Below are 20,160 nucleotides of genomic sequence, written 5' to 3' on the forward strand. Positions count from 1 at the left end.
GAGTTTGAATTATATGGGATTAAGATGTTGTGGCTGCAGGCGTTCCCCAAACCCTGCCACTAGGAGAGAAGGCTATGGGACTTTTGAAGAAATCTCAGAGAATCTTTTGGACCAGTCTGTCCTTTCTCTCCCCACAGCGGATCCCAGGACCCCTTCCCCTATCTTGCCTCCCTGGGCTGGTGACCTGCCCCTGTTCCCTTCTCTGTGTTCTTCTGGGTTGAGATGAGTCACAGGGTTTAAGGAGCCCTTCCTGATAGTGGATTAGCTTTGGGGTTCTTGGGTCAGATCAGTGGATCTAATAATACAGCTTCTCTTCCCCTAGTCACTGTAGATAGGTTCTGGGTCATTGTAGATTGTTATCCAACAGAACAACTGCCATTATAGCATATAGCCTTTCTACAGGTTGGTCAGATACCAGTCTTCTGTCAGTTTTTCCAACTTCTGGTGCTTTAAGTTGAATTCATCTTGGGGTGAGCATGGCCACAGTGTATCTTTGGTCAGGAGTGGGTTACACAATGCATATTTTAGTTTGCCACCCCTGAGACCTTAGTCATTACTGTGACCACTGAAGTTGTCTCCACACAGGCAATCATACCTCACCTGAGCTGCTGAGTCCTTCTTGTAAGTGGCCTAATAAGACGGGTTCTTTCAGATCCACATCTTTGGCATTCATTCAGAATTAACTCACATAGTATAAAACTGACTTACATTCTGGTTGGAGCTACTGTTCTGATGGTATAGGTAAGCCTCTTTTTGCTGTTGATCTTCAGGCCAACTTTAGATCTTGTTCATTGTATTAGAAAGTTTAATCATCCTTTGGACTTACTGGACCCTTACTTGATATGAGGGATATAGAGAAGAGCCTTCATTACCCCAAGACTGAGAAGGTGACCTAAATCTAGCAGACTTTTTATTTTCACTAGAGGATCAAGAGAGCAGAGTTTTGTTCTCCCTAGATCTCTGTCATCTGCTCCTGAACCCTCTTTATCTATGTGGGATATACTGCTCTTTCTTCATTAGGCTGTTCTGCTGCCAGAGGCTGATTCCTCTGAGTTACTAGGACTTTTATAATTGCTCTCTCGTGCCCTAAGCATTCCCAGGCCCATAACCCTTACAGCTGGACTCTTGGCCAAGATCCTGAGTGAGCTCTTACCTCTTCTCCACATATTCTTTGTGAACTGGTAAACTTGAAGATAAATTCCTCTTTTGCAGAGATCTGCTGATTGGGACATCCATATTTTTAGAGTGTAATTGAATAAAAACATTTTGTGCTTACTCTGTGCCAGCTACTGTGCTAAATGTTACAGATATTTACTACTTTATTTCTCCTAAAAACCCAATTAATATAGATATTATTGTTATCTCCATTCTACAGGTCAGCAAATTGAGTCACAGAGAAGTCAAGTAACACTTGCTTGCACACAACCAATAAGTGGTTGGAGGCAGGATTAGAGTCTAACCTACTGGCTCCAGAGTCCATGACCTTAGCCACCATACTGTATTCCCTTGTAACTTTAAAAAAATTAGATATAGCCATATTAAACTCAGAGCAAATTCCATATTATTTGTCTTAGAACAATGTTGTTCAAATAATCTTATACAAAATTAAGACTTTAATTTATTTCATGGAAATAATAAAAAAATAGCTATGATTGACTTGAAACTATTTTATCTGAACTCCATTGGATACAATAATAACTGTCACTCTTTGTTTAGTTTTCCATACCTTAGGAAATCTGGTCTTATTTATACTAGGTACATATTCACATATTTGTTCTCTTTGAGTATCACACTGCTTGAAAATGAAGAAGCAGCTTTGGAATTTGAGGTATATGTGATGTAATCTTTTCAAGTGCATGACCTTTGGTAGCTTCTGCCTCGCTAGCTGCAGACTCCTTTTCATGTTCTATTTGATGGACTTTTTGTTCCTATTGTTCTGTTCATGTACTTGCTGCCTGGTGTGGTGAATGTATTGCTTGACTTTAGAGCTTTGAAATCACTCACTCAATGCTCCTTGAGTGTCAGCTGTTTAGGCAAAACCTCTGCTCCTCTATCAACCTGGTCCTTATCTGTCTTTGCTCTGTATCAACTGCCATTTCCCAGTTATCTCAGCTGAAGTTTATGGTCTGTTTGACTTGACTTTTGCTGTAGCATGAGAAAATCTGCCAAGTGTTCATTGACAAATCATATAACTGTCCCTTAGTCTTGAGGTCTGTGATCTAGTCTCTGCTGATGATTATCAAAGTCAAGGGACCATGAACCCCATTTACCATAAACTGCATTCCTTGGTTTTACATTGTCGTGAGTAAAGAGCCCTTGCTGGAAGCAGCTTGATATGGTGCAAGGAATAGTGACTTGGAAGTCCAATCACCCAGGCTCTAGACCTGGAGCTGCTCCTAACACAGTGAAGCAAGTTCTCTCCCATCTCTGTGTCAGTTTCTGCATCTGTAAAATGCAGTGTTTGGACTAGATGGTATCTTAAGATCACTTCCATCTCTGTCATTATGCAGTCTTTATGAAGATGGAAACACGCACAGACCCCACCCATTATATTAAGTCCTGACTATGCACAGACTGACGGAAAAAAACAAGCTACCTTTTCAGGCAGTGACCTCACTGCAGGCTGCACACAATATCGCATTGGCCTTTAATCTACCGCCTACTGCTGTTTTCACATAATAGTGCCTGTCCTTGCAAACAGAATAGCTCTTTCCACAGAAAGTTATTCATGTTTGCTTTCTCAGCCAGGAATCACTGTGGACCACCACCCTCCTGGATCCTCCTTGAGTATCTGCTTCAAATCTAGATTGAGACACTGCTCAGGCAAACAAATAATGGCCCTTGGGGAAAACATGGCATATGGGGACCAAGTGAGGCTTTCACCTTAGGTACTTTCAATCTTCTAGAAATCCGATTGCCCCTGCTATTAATCAACCCTATTGTCTAACAAAATGTAGACTTTAAGTGACACCCAGATCACTGCTTTATCTCTTTCCTTTTCCTGTGCTCCCACTCCTGCTTCTGTGCACCTTTACCAACCTTTACTCAGAATTATGGAGCTATCCCCTCTTTGGGAATTAAAAACTACTAGTGCATAATAAGGTAACATTAATTATAGCCCCTTGGTAAATGAGGACAGCTTTTATGTTACTAGCTGAGATCTCACACCAAGAAGTACAGCACTCATGAGGTACTATGATAACACCTCTGGTCAAGGCAGTCTATCTCCATTAGAGCTTTAAGAATAAAGAGATTGCAATGGATACAGACAGTAGGGAAGTGAGGGCATGTGCTGAGGGTGGGAGTGGCCGGGGAGAGGTCAATGTGTGTGTGGGGGGAATGAGATATATGTAATACTTTAAACAATAAAGAATTTAGATAAAAAAGAATAAAGAGATTGAAGATGGTGGTATAAGTAAATGTGGTACTCGCCACCTCCCACAACCACATCAAAATTTACAACTAAAATACAGAACAACCATCATTGAGAACCACCTGAAATCTAGCTGAACTAAAGTCCTAATACTAGGGAATTAAAGAAGAAGCACATCAAGACTGATAAGAGGGGCGAAGACTGGGGTGGAATTGCAGAACCAACTGGTCCCAGTTTAAAATTGGGAGGGTTATCTTAGCTGTGGAGGTCTCTGAAGATCAAGGGGTCCCTGCTCCACACCAGGCCCCCAGACCAGGGTTCCACTGCTAGGAAAAGAAGTCCCCACAACTTCTAACTGTAAAAACCAGTGGGGATTGTGGCTGAATGAAAAGGAGGCTGCAGGAGTCCCAGGCAGGTCCTCTTAAAGGGACTGTACATGGACCCTCTGAGTTCCAGTGCTGGGGCAGCAGCTTGAAAGGAACCTGAGATATTAGAGAAGGAACTAACTTGTCTGGAATCAGGGCAAGAGCTAGAGTGCTGTTTTCTCCAAGACAGAAGTACGGGCAGAGGCTAGTGTTCCTTTGCTGAGGTCTCCCTGCCATAGAGCTGACAGGCTGCGCCATATCTGAATCTCCATTAACCTGACTCACACTTTTCACTCTACCCTGATGATTCCCTGAGACCCCACCCATCCCTATTACAGGCTCATTCAAGCCATTTCCAGTGGCTTTTCTATACAACTGGCCTCTCTTGCCTCATGCTTTGGACTTTCCTAAAATCTCTCAAACAAGCAGCAGTTGGCATCTGCAAGCCCCATACCTCACAATAAGTGGCCCCAGGCCCAGCACTAGCAGCAGCCCACCCTGGTTTACAGGTTGCCTCTCCTGGGCACCTCCATGTTCAACACAAGTAGCAGCCTTCTGCTGATTGCTTTGTAGCTCATGCTGGGTGGCCCTGGGCAGGGAACAGGAAGAGGTTGACTTTACACCTCCTGGGAAGCTCCAGAGCCAGTGCACCAGGTGGTCAGCTTCAACCACACAGGATTACAACCTTACTACCTCCACAAGTAACACACCCAAGGGGTGGACTTGGTGAGCAAGCCCTACTGCTCCATAAGGTTGACTCCTGCACAGCATCTCTTCAGCTGTAGTTGCAGCTGATCTTTGAAACTGATTGGCCTGGGGCTCAATCCCTCCCAGTGATGCCAACATAAATCAAGGCTCAACTACAATAGGACAGTGCACACAGTCCACACAGGGTGCACCTAGAGTGCCCAACTCAGGTGACTGGGGAGGCTGAGCCACTGGGCTTACAGGACACCTACCACACAAGGCCAGTCTACCAAGTCTGAGAGACATAGCCGATCTACCTAATACATAGAAACAAACACAGGGAAGCAGCCAAAATGCAGAGACAACATGTCATAAATTAAAGAACAGAAGAAATCTCCAGAAAAAGAACTAAATGAAATGAAAGCAAGAAAACTACCAGATACAGAGTTCAAAACAATGGTTATAAGGATGCTCAAGGGACTTAGAATTTTAAGGAACTTAGTGAGAATATCAACAACATAAAAAAGGACCAGTCAGAAATGACTGAAGTAAAAAATAATTTACATGGGGATCAACAGTAGAGGACATTGAGAATCAAATCAAGTATTTGGAATATAAGAAAGCAAACAATCAGAAAGCAAAGAGAAAAAATAATCCAAAAATAAGAAGATAGTGTAAGGAGCTCTGGGACAACTTCAAGTGTACCAACATTTGTCTCATGGGGGTGCCAGAAGGAGAAGAGAGGCAGCAATAAATCGAAAACCTATTTGAAAACATAGTAACAAACTTTCCTTACCTTGGGAAAGAAATAGACATACAAGTCCAGGAAGTGCAGAGAGTCTCAAACAAGAGAAACCCAAAGAGGCCCACACCAAGACACATCATAATTAAAATGCCAAGGGTTAAAGACAGAGAGAATTTGAAAAGCAGCAAAAGAAAAGCAGTTACCTACAAGGGAGTGCGAATATGACTGTCAGCTGGTTTCTCAACAGAAACTTTGCAGGACAGAAGGGAGTGGCAAGAAATATTCAATGTGATTAAAAGCAAGGACCTACAACCAAGATTAGTCTACCCAGCAAAGCTATCATTTAGAATTGAAGGTCTGATAAAGAGCTTTCTAGACAAGGAAAAGCTAAAGGAGTTCACCACCACCAAACCAGTGTTACATGAAATGTTAAAGGGTATTTTTGAAGAAAAAGAGGAGAAGAAATAAAAGATAAAAATATGAACAATAAAATGGCAATAAGTGCATATTTATCAACAATTGAATCTAAAAAAATCAAAATAAATGAACAAGGAATTTAATGAACAAAATAAATTGATGAATTAAATAGAACCAGAGGCATGGAAACATGGAACAGACTGAGGGACCTCAGAGAGAATGGGAGAGGGAGGTGGGAAGAGATTAACCAAAGAATTTATATGCATTACCTATGGACAGAGTCAATAGGGTTGTAAAGGCTTGGGTCAGGGTGGGAACCAGTTGGAGGGGGCAATGGGGGGAAAAGGAGGAATGTCTGTACTACCCTCAACAATAAAGGTTTAACAAAAGAATAAAGAGATTAAAGCTTATTTGATTTGCTGTTTTCTTTCCTGTTAATGGATATTAATCTACTTGGTAAATCATAGACTAGTGTAAAGCACATTTAGCCCTCAAGCATCTATCAGAGGCTTGAAATGTCCACAACAGGTGGGCTTGGTGAATGCCAAGACTTAGCATAATTGAAAGGGTGTTTTGAGTCATGGCACATGGCAACATGGAAATAAAACAGATATATCACAAGTGGGTGGTAGAAATAGACTGGAAGAGAATTTTAACACCTAAAACATGACAGATTTATCCCTACCAGCTTCTCAGGTTCCTGATACATTCATTTTCCCTTAATCTAAGATTCTGTATGTGTATTATATATTTCCTCCTAAAACTCTGTTTTCTGTTTCTTCTATCATTTTTCTCTGTATCTTTCTTAAGTGCCACTTTATTTTTGTAAAAGAACCTGAGATCATATAGTGGCTTGCTTTGAAAGTCATTTGTTCAGTGTTGTTCTGATGGTGATTTCTGGTTAGAGGCCCATAAACATATCTGTAGGATATGGGTGGGATAGTTCATACATCTTGGTGAGTCTCATAGCAATATAAGAAGGGTCTGACTTTGAGGACTGGAGACATTTGAAACTGTTATGAATCATTATGGGATGAAATTTCCAAAAATCAAGTGGCAAATGCCATGGTACATGTTTGAATTCTTAATCTCTGTGTGAATATTACAAAGAAACCTTTTAAACCCTGGTTAATTGCGAAATGAACATGTCTTTACTGGAATAAATGAGAATTTTCAAGGTGCTTTGCGATTTGCAGAGCTCTCTGTTTCATGTGTCTAACCTCATTTGTAACAGCTTTTACCCTTTCATAGCTGCCCTTTTCTTTGCTCTGAAACGCAGAGACCATTTGGGGAGGAAGAATTCCAGCTTTGCTTTCATTTGGATCTTGCATGAGATTGTCCTTTGGGTGGTTCTGGTGCGGCTCCCTTGTTTTACTCTGACAGATATGCCCTGAATTGTGACATTTAAGCAGTGACTTTGCAAAATTTGATTAGTCAGTAAGAAAAAGTACTCTTCCCACCCTAAAGATTGACAGGAACATGAGATGGCAAGAGCACATAGGACAAGAAATACTTGTGAGAGCTCAGCATCGGATCCCATCATATCATAGTACATGACTAGATGCCTAATCTCGTAGTTGGAGTCACTCAGTAAAATTGTTGGCGAAGGGACTAGTAGTATGACAAAGTTATGTTGAGAAAAAACTTGCAGTGTATTAATTTATTAATAGTAGGCATGAGGAGAAGAATAATGTAAAAAAAAATGGAAATCAGACACTGATAAACCCACAAAGATTCCATTCCAGATTGTCATCAGCCTCTTGCCTTTGCCATGCCCAATGGCCAGTAATTGTCTGAAGAAATTTTGAATTTGGAAATTTCTTTGGTAAACGAAAAATATAATAAAGGGAGAAGGGTGACCACAAGCCAAGCTGTGAACTAAGAACTTTTGAGGCATGGGCCAACTAGGCTACTGAATTTTCTGCATTTCACTCTTAGATTGAACCACTTTAAACTTTGGAAGTCTGATCCTCCCTGTGGTGTTACTGAGGTAGAGAGGCTGGGATTAGATTGCAGTGGGAGAATCTCCACAAATGTGATTCCACCATAACCTCACCAGCAGCCCTATTTCTCTCTTGACTTGACAACTTGGATCCCATTAAAGGGGTTTAGTTATTGATATTTCAGAAGAACCTCATTATAAAGCACCACTCTTCCCCCCACCAGTGCCACCTCTCAGATTCCCCATTATTTCCCAGATCACCCAGAATCACCAAATAAAAGGGATCACCACCTCCTTCCCCTTCAATACACCAAACCTGTCCTGTCAGTCCTGCCCCACAGTGGCCCTTACAACTCTTCTTTCCTTTCCATGCCCATTGCCACTGTTGCTCTCATTCATTCAGTCCCCCCTTACGTCTCATCTGGACAACCGCAATACCTTCTTGATTCTCCCAGCTACCAGACTTTCTTCTCCAGGATCCACCCTTCTTATTACTGCTTGCATTATCCTAATCTCACCCTTCCCTTGCACCAATTGCAAAAAGGCCCTTCACACTCTGGCTTTCCCTTCCTTTGTAGCTTGGTGTGCTCCTATGCTGGTCTGTGTCCTGCTTCTGGAGCAGCCCCTTTGTTCTCATACCTTTGCTCACACTATACTTTTTCTTGGAATTCTCTCTCCTCTTCTTGTGCTAAAGTCTTACCCATTCTTCAGGGACCAGGTCAAATATTATCACATTCACCAAGTCTTGTCTGAACCCCCCAAACCTGATGTGATTGCTGCTTGTGATAAACCTCAATACCACTTTTTATCTCATGCTCTGCCTTGCCTGACAGTTACTTGTATATTGATCTTGGTACACTTGGAAAGAAGGACTGTGTCTTACTCTCTGTGAACAGCAAAATACCCTGCACCACATAGTAGAACAACTGTTCCATAAGTATTCATCTTATAAAATACATAGATGGATGGGGTGGTATCATCTACAGGTGGGGCCCAAGGGTAGGTTAAAATGTAACTGCTGAGTTGTTGGAAGACAAGAATGTGTATATAACCTCTGAAGTAAATGGTTCTCAGAGGATCATATGCAAGAGGGAGCTTAGGACTTTTGATGCCGAACACTCACTGAAAAATCATCCTGATGTACACTGGATTGCTTAAGACTAAAAGGTCTGAAATGTGACACTGAAGAGATTTGTTAATCAAACACCAGACAGCTCCACCAACAGTATACAAAGGTGCTTTGTAAACAGTGCAGTGATTATTAAGGATATTATTAACATCATACTGTTAATGTGTAATGAAGTTGGCTCAAATGCTAATAAAACCAGTGATTGCTTGGGTGTGTGCTAAATAATCAGCAAGGTTTCTGAACTACTGATCCAAGACAGGGCAAACTTACTAGCTATTCTTACTGAAAAATTGTGTTTCACCTCACAAAGGGCCTTTTGTGTTTTGGTTTTGTGAAAGTTATGGTTTTGTGATTTGAGGACATGGGCATGGGGATAAATGTAAGAGCAGGCTGTGGTTATGCTTCAGGAAGTTTTTAGGAAGGCCGACTTAACCTGGTTGAAGTAAATTGCATATAGAATAAGTGCCATTGTTGTAAGGCCAAGCTCCCAGCTCACACTGACTTGTAGTTGACTTAATTAATTGTCAGGAAGTAATGCTCTTGTTTTTGTATTTTCTCTTGTGTTTCAGGCAAAATAGATTTATGTTGATTTGCTAACCTCATAAGGCAGTCACTCTGTCCATATTCGGTTGTTGCTTTTCAAAATGATCAGATGGCTGGAACCACCACACTTGCTAAAAGAATATACCTCTTGATGCATGGCTTGAAACTATAATTGACTTCTTAAAGGAAAGCGTTTGGCACTCTACTTTTATTGTTCACAGCACTACAAGAGGGGCATAAAAATACCTTGGATCTACCTAAAAATATACCACAGTGAAATCTAAAATTTGGGGTTCATAGAGGTTAATCATCTAATAAGATAGAGAATTTCCTCAGGGTGGAAAGTTGAAGTTTATTTTAGGGGTGTGGTATTGTTTAGACTGGCCAAGCTCCCAGCTATAATGCAATCAGGCTGGATAAGAAAGAGGCTGGAGTCATGAGGGAGAGCACAGTGTCATTTCCCTTCTTTTCCCAGGTTTATTTTTTTACATTATCATGCAATTTGCCTTTAACATATATTGGCTTTTATTGTTAGGCCATTTTTTTCAGCTAACTAGGAGATCCTGACAATTTCAGCTGTCTTTTAGATTAATTTTTCACTAAATGTTTGAAGAGCATAAGAATTATGAAACACATTCATTTATCCATGAAGCTTGTATTGCTTACCTGCTATGTGCTAGGAATAGGAAGACAAGTAAAGCGTATTCTCAGCCCTCACCCTGGTAAGGGAGATGTATGAATAGGGCAAAATCAATGACATGCACTAGACGAGACTGTCTATAAGGTACTAAGCCCAGGGCCTGTTGGAGAGTGTAGGTTAGCTGCCTTCCTTGAACTTCAGTGGCCAAAGCCATTTTTAGGGCTCCATGTGGGACTATGTTTTGATTTTATGAGGCTTGATTAACACTTTTTGCTTCTTTTAATTAATTTTTTTCAACAAATAAGTATTGTGGGGAACAAATTGAGGAAGGGGGTAGGAAACACTAGGGCAGGGAGCATGGTTACAATTTTAAATAGATTGGTCAAATAAGACATATGCATAAATGTCACAATTCAGGGCATATCTGTCAGAGTAAAACAAGGGAGCCCTGCCAGAACCACCCAATGGGCAATCTCATGCAAGATCCAAATGAAAGCAAAGCTGGAATTCTTCCTTCACAAATGGTCTCTGAGTTTCAGAGCAATGAAAAGGGCAGCTATGAAAGGTAAGAGCTGTTACAAAAGAGGTTAGACACATGAAGCAGAGGAGCAACTGGGAAAGGCTTAGTGCTGAGGGAATCAGTGTTGAGACCCTGAGGTGGGGCGTGTCTGGAGGGTGCAAGGGATAGCTCCCAGGCCAATGAGGCTGTAGTTGGAGGGAGCGACAGCGCGGGGGGAGGGGCAGGGATAGGGCCAGAGAAGGAACAGGGCCAGGGGGTCATCGAGGGACTTACAGCCATCCTGTGGCTTTTCCTAGAGTTTGTTCCTAGTGACCAGCCTCCAGCCATCAGATGGCCTGTTGAGCTGTTACAGCATAATAGGTTGCCATTATCGTTTCCATCCATATTTTTACTTTTATTGTCCCTGCAGTGAAAAGCAAGATATTTCATTTGTGGGACAAAGTCTCTTCCTTGTGTACATAGCGGGTATAGGAGTGTTTGTCTCTATTCTGCCTTGCTCTGTCTGACACTAAGGAGATGTGTGGCTAGAATTGTTCTTTTCAGTAATTCTGCTAATCTGGTACATACCAAGGAGGACATAGATAATGCCTGTGGTCTCTATATTCATATTGTCTAATTCCTTTCAATTACACTGGTAACATAAGTCTATCTCTTATAGTTACTTTTATCATTAATGGCACAAAAATGAATTTTTTGTAGGGCCAAATACAAGCCCTTTAGGCATATAAAGTGGGTTAACAAGGTGGCTCAGTGTTAAGCTATGCCAGAGCTGAGTCCAAATTTTATTCCGGTACAGGGATGACTTTCTATGTGGCCTCTCTGGCTCTGGAGCTAATTTGGATGCTGAGTAGCCCCACAGGTATTTATATGTAGTGTTTGGTATTTTTACTGGGTTCTATTCTTCTCCCTTGGATCACCTAAAATGGTTAAGAATTTTCTAGTGGGATTAAGGTTGTGATCTCTGGGGAGGGGTGGGCCATCTGCTCTCGGTTATTTTTGTGTTAGCCGCTTCCCCTTAAATGTATGTTCACAAATGAGCCAGAGCCTTATCAGCTGGGGTCCAGGGAGGACTGGTCTAGGTACTGCTCCTGAACTTGGTCTCTGAGCCATGGCTTCCCATAGACACTCAGGTAAAAGCTGCATATTCTTTATCTTCTATTGAGCACAAGTTTGCTAGGGCAGTAAATCCATCATTTGCCTAAAAGATACTTTTTGGTTAAATGAATTTAGTGTTGTCTAAATAGTAAATAAGACATTGCTCATCTCTGTTCTGTCCTTGCCTTCTGATGCTGTTTTAAAGACAAAATACTATTCTTATTCTAGTAAAATTAGCAGTTTGAATGACTTATTTTATTAAAAAATATAAGCATTTTACTATATTGTACATTTTTCAGGACATTTTATGAAACTGTAAGAAAAATTGTGTGAAGACAGAGGTTTTCTTCGTTAGAAATTTTTGGTGATATAGAAGATACAGATTCTTATCTTGACAGTGCTTTAAATCAAATGTAAGGTGTTTGGGAAAAGGTCAATCGAATATGGAGCTGGAAGGAGGGATATTTATAACTAAGAAATTCCATAGTAACTTACCACATATCTTCACTTTTTCTGAACAATGTTTTTAGTCTTCCTGAAGAAACAGCTATGATCCTTTTGCTATAAGACTTAGGTTATTAATTGGAAAGGGGGCAAAATTTCAGAACCTCCAGACCGTCATTACTCTAAGAGTCTTCCTCTTTTTTTGTAATGTGATGTTAAGGAAGCTTTTTGGCCATGGACAAGACATCGCGGAATAGAGGTCAAAGGACTAAAGGACAGGCAATCTCCTCAGAATGCCCTGTTCTCTCTAGTCAGCCTGCTGCCTGTTTCTCCTCCAAAGCCAGGAATGTTATTGCTGCTTTGTTGCCCTCTCCCTAAGTAACGGTTCCCTTTCTTAGAAACCAGGCACTTTGTCCTGTCTCCCAGTTTTCAGATTAAGGGACAAAGTAATTATCAGTGGCAGTCTTTTAGAAAAATTGTTTTTGAAAACTTGTGATTACCTCTCAAAATTTAAACAACGGGAAGTTTAGAAATGTTTCCTTTGGTGTTTTAAAACAAATGTGCTGCAATAGAACTTCCTACTTTAATGAATTAATATGCAATGTTTTCCTTGTTCAAGAGTTCAAGAGCTATTTGTTTTTCCCCCACTCCTTCCAGGATCCATTTTACAAACATGGCACCGCATGCCTGAGATTATGGTAATCAGCCAGCTTACACATTCTCTGGGTATAGGCACACTATTCAGCTGTACCAGTTGTTCCAATGGATCTTGAATGCATGTTAACTGGTAGAGTAACTCCCCGTTTTATTTACTAATTACATGACAAAATAGGGACATATTGTATTTAAAAAGTGACATAATTACAGCACACCCAAGCATATTTTTAAATTGCACCTAACCCCAACTTTATTGTTGCTTAAATCTGGAGGCTATTACTGTGACTAAATTAGATAAACTAATTGACACCTTTTAGATGGGTTTTTAAATCAGGAACTATTGTTTTGTATTGTCTTGGGCCTTAGGCCCATGAAAGCAAAGGGAAGAGAAGTACTCACAGAAGGAAAATCCACATTGCCCTGAAATGGGCTTTGTGTGGACAAAACTGGATCAGAATCCATTTTTAGTGACCATCCCCATACTGAGAGGACATTTCAAGGACAAGAATTTATACTTTTGTTATTGAACACTTACAGTCTATAAAATTATGTAGATTGAAATCCTATACCCTTTGGCCTTTCAAGTTGAGGAGTGAGGTGGGGTATGGGTGAGAGGGAAGTAATATCATTTGCCATACTGTGCAGGCATTAATTCCCTTCACCAGCCACTGTCCAGTGGGTTACACAGTCCCAGCAGTCTATTTTCAGGGCAGGGATGGAAAATGAAAAGGTGAGTTGAGAGGGAATAATCAAACTGGATTGGCTTTAAATAACTGAAAAAATGGTACTCAACTCAGAAGATTTGGTTGAGGGTGAAGCTGAATGTTTTGTACTTTTAATCACCACTAAACGACTGCCTACTACTTCAACTAAAGAAACTAAAAACACATGTTCTGTTGCTGTCAGGTTGGAAGTGCTTTTTTTCCTATAGGGAAGACAGAATGTGCTGCACATAATGTATACAACATTAAGGAAAGCTTCGCCCTGGCCAGGTGGCTCAGTTGGTTGGAATGTTGCCCCGTGCACCAAAAGGTGGTGGGTTCAATTCCTGGTTAGGGCACATACCCAGATTGCAGGTTTGATCCTGGGTTGGGGTGTGTGTGGGAAGCAACCGATCAAGGTTACCCCCATGTCCCCCTCTCTCTCTCATCAATTTTTTAAAAAATGTTAACAAAATAGCACTAGAATAGAATCTCACCTAGTGGAAGTTCAGTGACATGATTTTTTGTGTAATAATCTCTATCCCTCCTGATACCAGATGTAATCTAAATTTTGTTACCTGTCTATCAGTGATCCAAAAGAGATTTATATGTTTTTTTTCCCTAAATGCAGTGTACAAGTGAAGTTGTTAATAACATTGAATCATTCTGCACACATTCTGTTTTTAAGGGAAAAAACACTTTCTGATTTTCTATGAAATTCTATGAAAGACTACTTTTCAACCATGACTCATGAACTTCGCCTCATTCCAGCTACTTAGGCATTTATTCCCAAATGTCTGACAACACCCCCAGGTGCGTGAGCATGTCTATTAAACAAGGGTCTTATTCATCTGCTAAGGCTCCGTTCCATTTGTTGAATGTTCTCAGGAAAGCAATATACCGTTTCTTTAGAAGCCAATATTTATACACAGAGTGACTAACATACTGGTATGTTGGACTTAGCAATTAACAGACCAGAAATAGCCTGAACTTTTTTTTTTTCCATTTGGGTTGCTGTTCACTGTTTACACTGTACATTATACCACTCAGGGAAAGTGCTTAGTTAGAAAAATGCTACCTAGTTATAATATTCACTTTTTCCTTAAATATTCTTATTTTGAGCCACTTAGGCAGGAGGGGAAAATGAACATTAGTATGAAATATGTGAGAAAATACACATAAAATGCTAGCAAGATTATTAAATACAAATAGAAATTTGTCTAATGAGAGATTCATAGTAAAAAAAAGTTGCAGTGCCCTAATGGTTTGGCTCAGTGGATAGAGTGTCGGCCTGCGGACTCAAGGGTCCCGGGTTCGGTTCCGGTCAAGGGCATGTACCTTGGTTGCGGGCACATACCCAGTGGGGAGTGTGCAGCAGGAGGCAGCTGATTGATGTTTCTCTCTCATCGATGTTTCTGACTCTCTATCCCTCTCCCTTCCTCTCTGTAAAAAATCAATGAAATATATTTTAAAAAGTTGCAATGTTATATTATTTATATATGTGCTTGATTAAATAAAAACCCAAAACTTTTTATTGATATACTGAGGTTTATGTAGCACCTCATAGCATGTTGGATGTTGTTCAGGAATTTTCTGAAAAGAGGACGCTTGTTTATTAAGTGAAGAATGATGTGGCTTTTGAAGCAGGCACAGCATGAAAGTCAGGCTACCACCTTGGAATAAATATCTAAAACTTGATTGTCCAGTTACGTTTCCAACTGCATTCTAACCTACTAAGTCTATAAAGGACTGTCGGTTAGATGTCAGCACCTAAGGGTCACAGGAATTGCCCCTGATTTTCCAAAACAGAAATATTTGTTATAAAATGCTTTTAATAAAGTAAGTTTTAAAAGCTTTTAATGGTGGTAACTTATCTCCATCTGTCAGTCAATAGGCATGTACTGTGTTACTTGTGTATACAAGGCCCTGAATTAGGTTCCTGGGGCTCTTAGTATATTGGCAAACTTTTCTGTGATAGAGAAACCTCATCACCATGTCCAGATGAGGACCACACTGAGGTTAAAATTAGAGAGTTACCCTAGGGCCGTGGTCGGCAAACTGCGGCTCGTGAGCCACATGCGGCTCTTTGGCCCCTTGAGTGTGGCTCTTCCACAAAATACCACGGCCTGGGCGAATCTGTTTTGAAGAAGTGGCGTTAGAAGAAGTTTAAGTTTAAAAAATTTGGCTCTCAAAAGAAATTTCAATCGTTGTACTGTTGATATTTGGCTCTGTTGACTAATGAGTTTGCCAACCACTGCCCTAGGGCAAACATGGCCTGAACAGAGACAGGCAGGAAGGGAAGCAGTGCTGTAGTTATATGTATCCAAGTTTCATTTAATGATTGATGACATGCCCTTTCCCAGATAACAGCACTAGGTCAAGGCAAACATCTGGAAGTTTGGGGAGGTTAAAAGGCTTCTGATTTCATGTACTTAGAAATTGGTAAAGGGATAAAAATTGTTCCCTCGGAGATAAACACCTCAGTATATGTCATTAATTAAGATTAAAGAGAGCCCCAAAGAAAAAAGATCAATTCCATGATTATTTTTCTCTATTCTCTTATTTACAACAAAGGGAAAGAAAGGAAAGTACAAAGCTTTTCTCATCGTGAAGTCAGCGCCTAACTATATCTCATTTCGATGGAGCCCACAAATCTGGGTATTTTCTGTCTTTTGGAAGCTGTCAGTGTTGTCATTTATAAGCTCTTAGAGTTGTTAATCTCTTTGAAGATAAGTGGTAACAAAATATTTTGCTCTTGTACACATCGTTCATATTTTATGCAGAGTTTTGACATGGTAACTATCTCATCAGCAGGAATGTATTATTCCAGCTTCCTCCTAAGCACACTGTGTGACAGTTTGAAATAGTTTGAGACCAAATAATCATAAGGTTAGAAAAACACGAGGTAAGCTAATTCGGGTTGCCGAGTTCCACTTAATTGGATTTATTGCAAAAGAGCAGTAAAGTTCACAAATTTGCCATCAACATTGTTAACTTGCTTTAAGTATTTCCAGCCTGTCACTTATTAGGCAATAAAGCCAACATTCCTAGAAATGCCTATTTTATCTTGACAAATAAGTGTTTCCACACATATGAAAGATGCCCTGGCTGCTGTGGCTCAGTTGGTTGGACATCTTCCCATGCACCAAAGGGTCATGGGTTCGATTTCTAGTCAGGGCACATACCCAGGTTGTGGGTTCGATCGATCTCTGGTCGGGGCATGTACAGGAGGGAACTGATAGATGTTTCTCTTACACATCAATGTTTCTCTCTCTCTCACCCCCCTCTCCCTTCTTCTCTTTTTAGAATTAATGAAAAACATATCCTCAGGTGAGGATTTTTTTAAAAAAGAAAAAAACTTGAGTCCACTATGGAAATCATATCTAAAAGGGTGACCCTGGATTTTTCACACTGCATAAAGAAAAAAATAATGCCTAAAGCTAGTATTCCAAAGCATCATTAACTTGGGATGGATTCATTTAATTTGCCCTTTGCTTGGGTTAAGACCCTATACTATAAGAATGATAGAGTGGTGAGCAACTTCATTGAATGTGACTCCATGTACAACACACTCTGGTACTTCCATGTTCATTGGGAAACCATGGATTATTTCATCATCTTGATGCCTAGAAGAGAGTGAGATTAAAATGAGTAATGTTCAAAGTTTTATTCTGTAAATAGGGACTTTGGTAAGAGAGGAGGGATTTTCAAATATGGTCCAAGACAATAGTCTGAAGGGCTAAACCAGCTGAGATAACCAGCCAGTGTAGTCTAATCTTATAGATTCTGATTTCCTGCCAAATGGCATTTAGGAGCCACTGATAATTTAATTTCCTGGCATTTACTGTTACTGGAGCTTTATTTGGTTTCTGTACTCGGCTCTTAACAGGAAAGTAAATTTTTGTTGAGTGCACAATTTCAATATGGAAAGGCCAGTAAGATAAAGATTTTATGTGACATGTGAAGGACCAGCAAGAATGAAATAGGAGAGTGATTTTCAACATGCTATCACTGTGACAGGCACATTTTTCTATATGTTGAGGCTAAAGGCAGTTTCAAAGCTGCCTTATGTAAACTGCATAGTTCAAGGAGATGGACCCTGGTTTCACCATGTCTCTACTTTTCATTTCTAACTCAATTGTGTAAGGGAACATCCTGCTTTCCTTTTTGGGGGAAAGTACTAGTAAGAACCATTCTCTGGTCTTGATAAATCTCTGCTGTGATACAGCTGTCTCGAGCAATTATCTTTGCCCAAGAATGTTACTTAACTTGCTTCAATCATTGGCTCTATGGAGATGAGGGGTCTGTCTGTATGCCAGCACAAGCTGGATCTGGGCTGGCTCAGAACATGATGCTTGTCAGTGGTCTGATTCCCTCTTTTGCTGGGCTGGCTTTAGAAACTGACTCAATTCTGAGTGACAGTTCACCAGCCTTCACCGAGGCAGGGTCTGAGACACAGGGTGCGGTTTCCTTAGCTCACACTCTGCTATTTGGTTGCCTATGGCAACAAGATCCAAACAAATTGGACATGTGTTTGTATAAAAAAAAAAAAAGGCTGGGAATGGGACCCAAAGAGGGAGTTTGGGGCTGTTGAGTTAGTGGAAGAGCTGTGGTGAGTATCGGGCAACTGCTCATTGCTTTTCCCTCATTCTTTCTTTATAAATTATGCCGGGGATATCTGCTAGCACAGTGGTCAGCAAACTTATTAGTCAACAGAGCCAAATATCAACAGTACAACGATTGAAATTTCTTTTGAGAGCCAATTTTTTTTAACTTAAACTTCTTCTAACGCCACTTCTTCAAAATAGACTCGCCCAGGCCGTGGTATTTTGTGGAAGAGCCACACTCAAGGGGCCAAAGAGCCGCATGTGGCTCGCGAGCCACGGTTTGCCGACTACTGTGCTAGCACAATAACCATGTTTGTGGGTAGTTGAACAAAATAGTCTCCATTCTCATGTTTCCTGAGCAAATTCAGTACTTGCTATTTATTTGTCTGTGTAAGTTTCTTGTTCAGGGAGAGACAAACTAGTTAATGTATGTTTAAGAAGCTGGGAACTTGCCGAAACCGGTTTGGCTCAGTGGATAGAGCGTCGGCCTGCGGACTGAAGGGTCCTGGGTTCGATTCCGGTCAGGGGCATGTACCTTGGTTGCGGGCACATCCCCAGTGGGAGGTGTGCAGGAGGCAGCTGATCGATGTTTCTCTCTCATCGATGTTTCTAGCTCTCTATCCCTCTCCCTTCCTCTCTGTGAAATATCAATAAAATATATTAAAAAAAAAAAAAAAAAAGAAGCTGGGAACTTGTAAATACATTTGGTACCTTTTTGGTGACAGGATTAACAGGGTGCCTTAGCAATGTTTGTAATTGCAAGTGGGTGATCTAGAGTCAGTGGTGGGTGGGGGTCAGTCAGGATGGTATGAGGGAACTTGTTCATGTTAAGGCAGTGGAAGAAGTTGGGATAATCAGCTTAACACTTTTTATAAGTTATCCACCCCCCCCCCCCGATTTTACTTGAAAATTGCAATTTTTCAAACAGCCAATCCTAAATAGTATCACTTCATTGACTATATCTATCCTCTCACTTGCTTGAAGAAAGGGGGATTTAATTTTGGCATGTCCCAAAACTGCACATCACTATGACAAGGAATTCACACTCGCAAAATTTGCCAGTACTAGTTGAGAGTGCCACTTTAATAAATTCTCTCTTGCTTGATTGCCCAGGTCTCAAAAGTCAGTCAGTTTACCTTGGACAAAACTCCGTAGGATATAAAAGTGTTCTGCCAGATTTAAAGTTAATGCAGACATTTTAAGCAAATTAATAAGGATTGCTTGGGTGCCTAGCATTGTCTAGAGACAGCAATAAGTCCTTGTTAAGATTAACTGAATTTTACAGTTAGGAGGAAAGTGAGGCTTCCGGAGGATGCTATTCCACCACCCCAACCCCCACCCCACTGAGAAGTTATGGAGGAGGAGCTGGAAGCTGGCAGGGAGGTTTCTGGCTTACTGTCTTGGAACAGCGGTCGCCAACCTTGCGGACCTCACGGACCACCTGTGGTCAGCAGACCACTGATTGGTGACCGCTGGTCTAGAATGTAGCCCGTGAAGCAGAGGGTCTGGGCACCTCCCTCCCTCCGCAAGCCGGCTGAGCCAGCCAGCCTGTGACTGTGCTGAGCATCTCCTTCCCCACCCCCACCCCACCCTGCAGCTGCTGCATGCAGACTGTGCCTAAAGCTGTGTGTCCCTTTGTGTAAAGCAATTCCTTCTCTCTTGGCTGCTCCGTCACACCCCTGCACTCCTTCACATCACTGCTCAGAGCCACTGCACTGCCCAGAGCCCCTGTCGTCCAACACAAGCTCTGATCCACTTGTCCCTCTCAGTGTCCTGTGAATCAGCACAGCGGGATATCCCAGTGGGGGTTTCTCCCAAGTCCCCAGGGACTTCCCTGACCTTTGGTCTTCTGGCCCCTGGGGCTCTTTCTTCCTAGGAGTCTTAGTGAGGTTTCTCTGGCCTTGGTCCCTGCAGGCCCCATGTGGCCTTGACAGCTGTTCCCCGGAAGCCTCTGTGGCCCAGCACGCTGGTCTTTCCATTGGTCATTTGTTCTTTCTGTTTGCCCCCATAGGTCCCTCCAGGTACAAGGTGGGCACCATGGCTGAGAAGTTTGATTGCCACTACTGCAGGGACCCCCTGCAGGGGAAGAAGTACGTGGAGAAGGATGGCCACCACTGCTGCCTGAAGTGCTTTGACAAGTTCTGCGCCAACACTTGTGTGGAATGCCGCAAGCCCATCGGTGCGGACTCCAAGGTAACATTGGGATAGGACAGGATGGTTGTCCTGTGACTGAGACAACAAAAGCTTACCCTCTCCCAAGTCCTCCTCATCATTGCAGCTACCCATGTGGAAGGC

At 41.5% G+C, this 20,160-nt stretch overlaps 1 protein-coding gene across 32 annotated transcripts in view; it reads left to right on the top strand.

Moving 5' to 3' along the window:
• FHL1 (four and a half LIM domains 1) overlaps positions 1 to 20,160 on the top strand; it is a 73,105-nt gene that overhangs the window by 48,359 nt on the left and 4,586 nt on the right. For all 32 annotated transcript variants that reach the window (XM_080653428.1, XM_080653432.1, XM_080653441.1 and 29 more), the window contains one exon: positions 19,877 to 20,058. In XM_080653428.1, the coding sequence (XP_080509554.1) occupies positions 19,903 to 20,058 (156 nt within the window). In that variant the 5' untranslated portion in view covers positions 19,877 to 19,902. The remainder of the gene's footprint in view (positions 1 to 19,876; positions 20,059 to 20,160) is intronic.

Source organism: Plecotus auritus (assembly GCF_963455305.1).
Source record: "Plecotus auritus genome assembly, chromosome: X".
NCBI lineage: Eukaryota > Metazoa > Chordata > Mammalia > Chiroptera > Vespertilionidae > Plecotus > Plecotus auritus.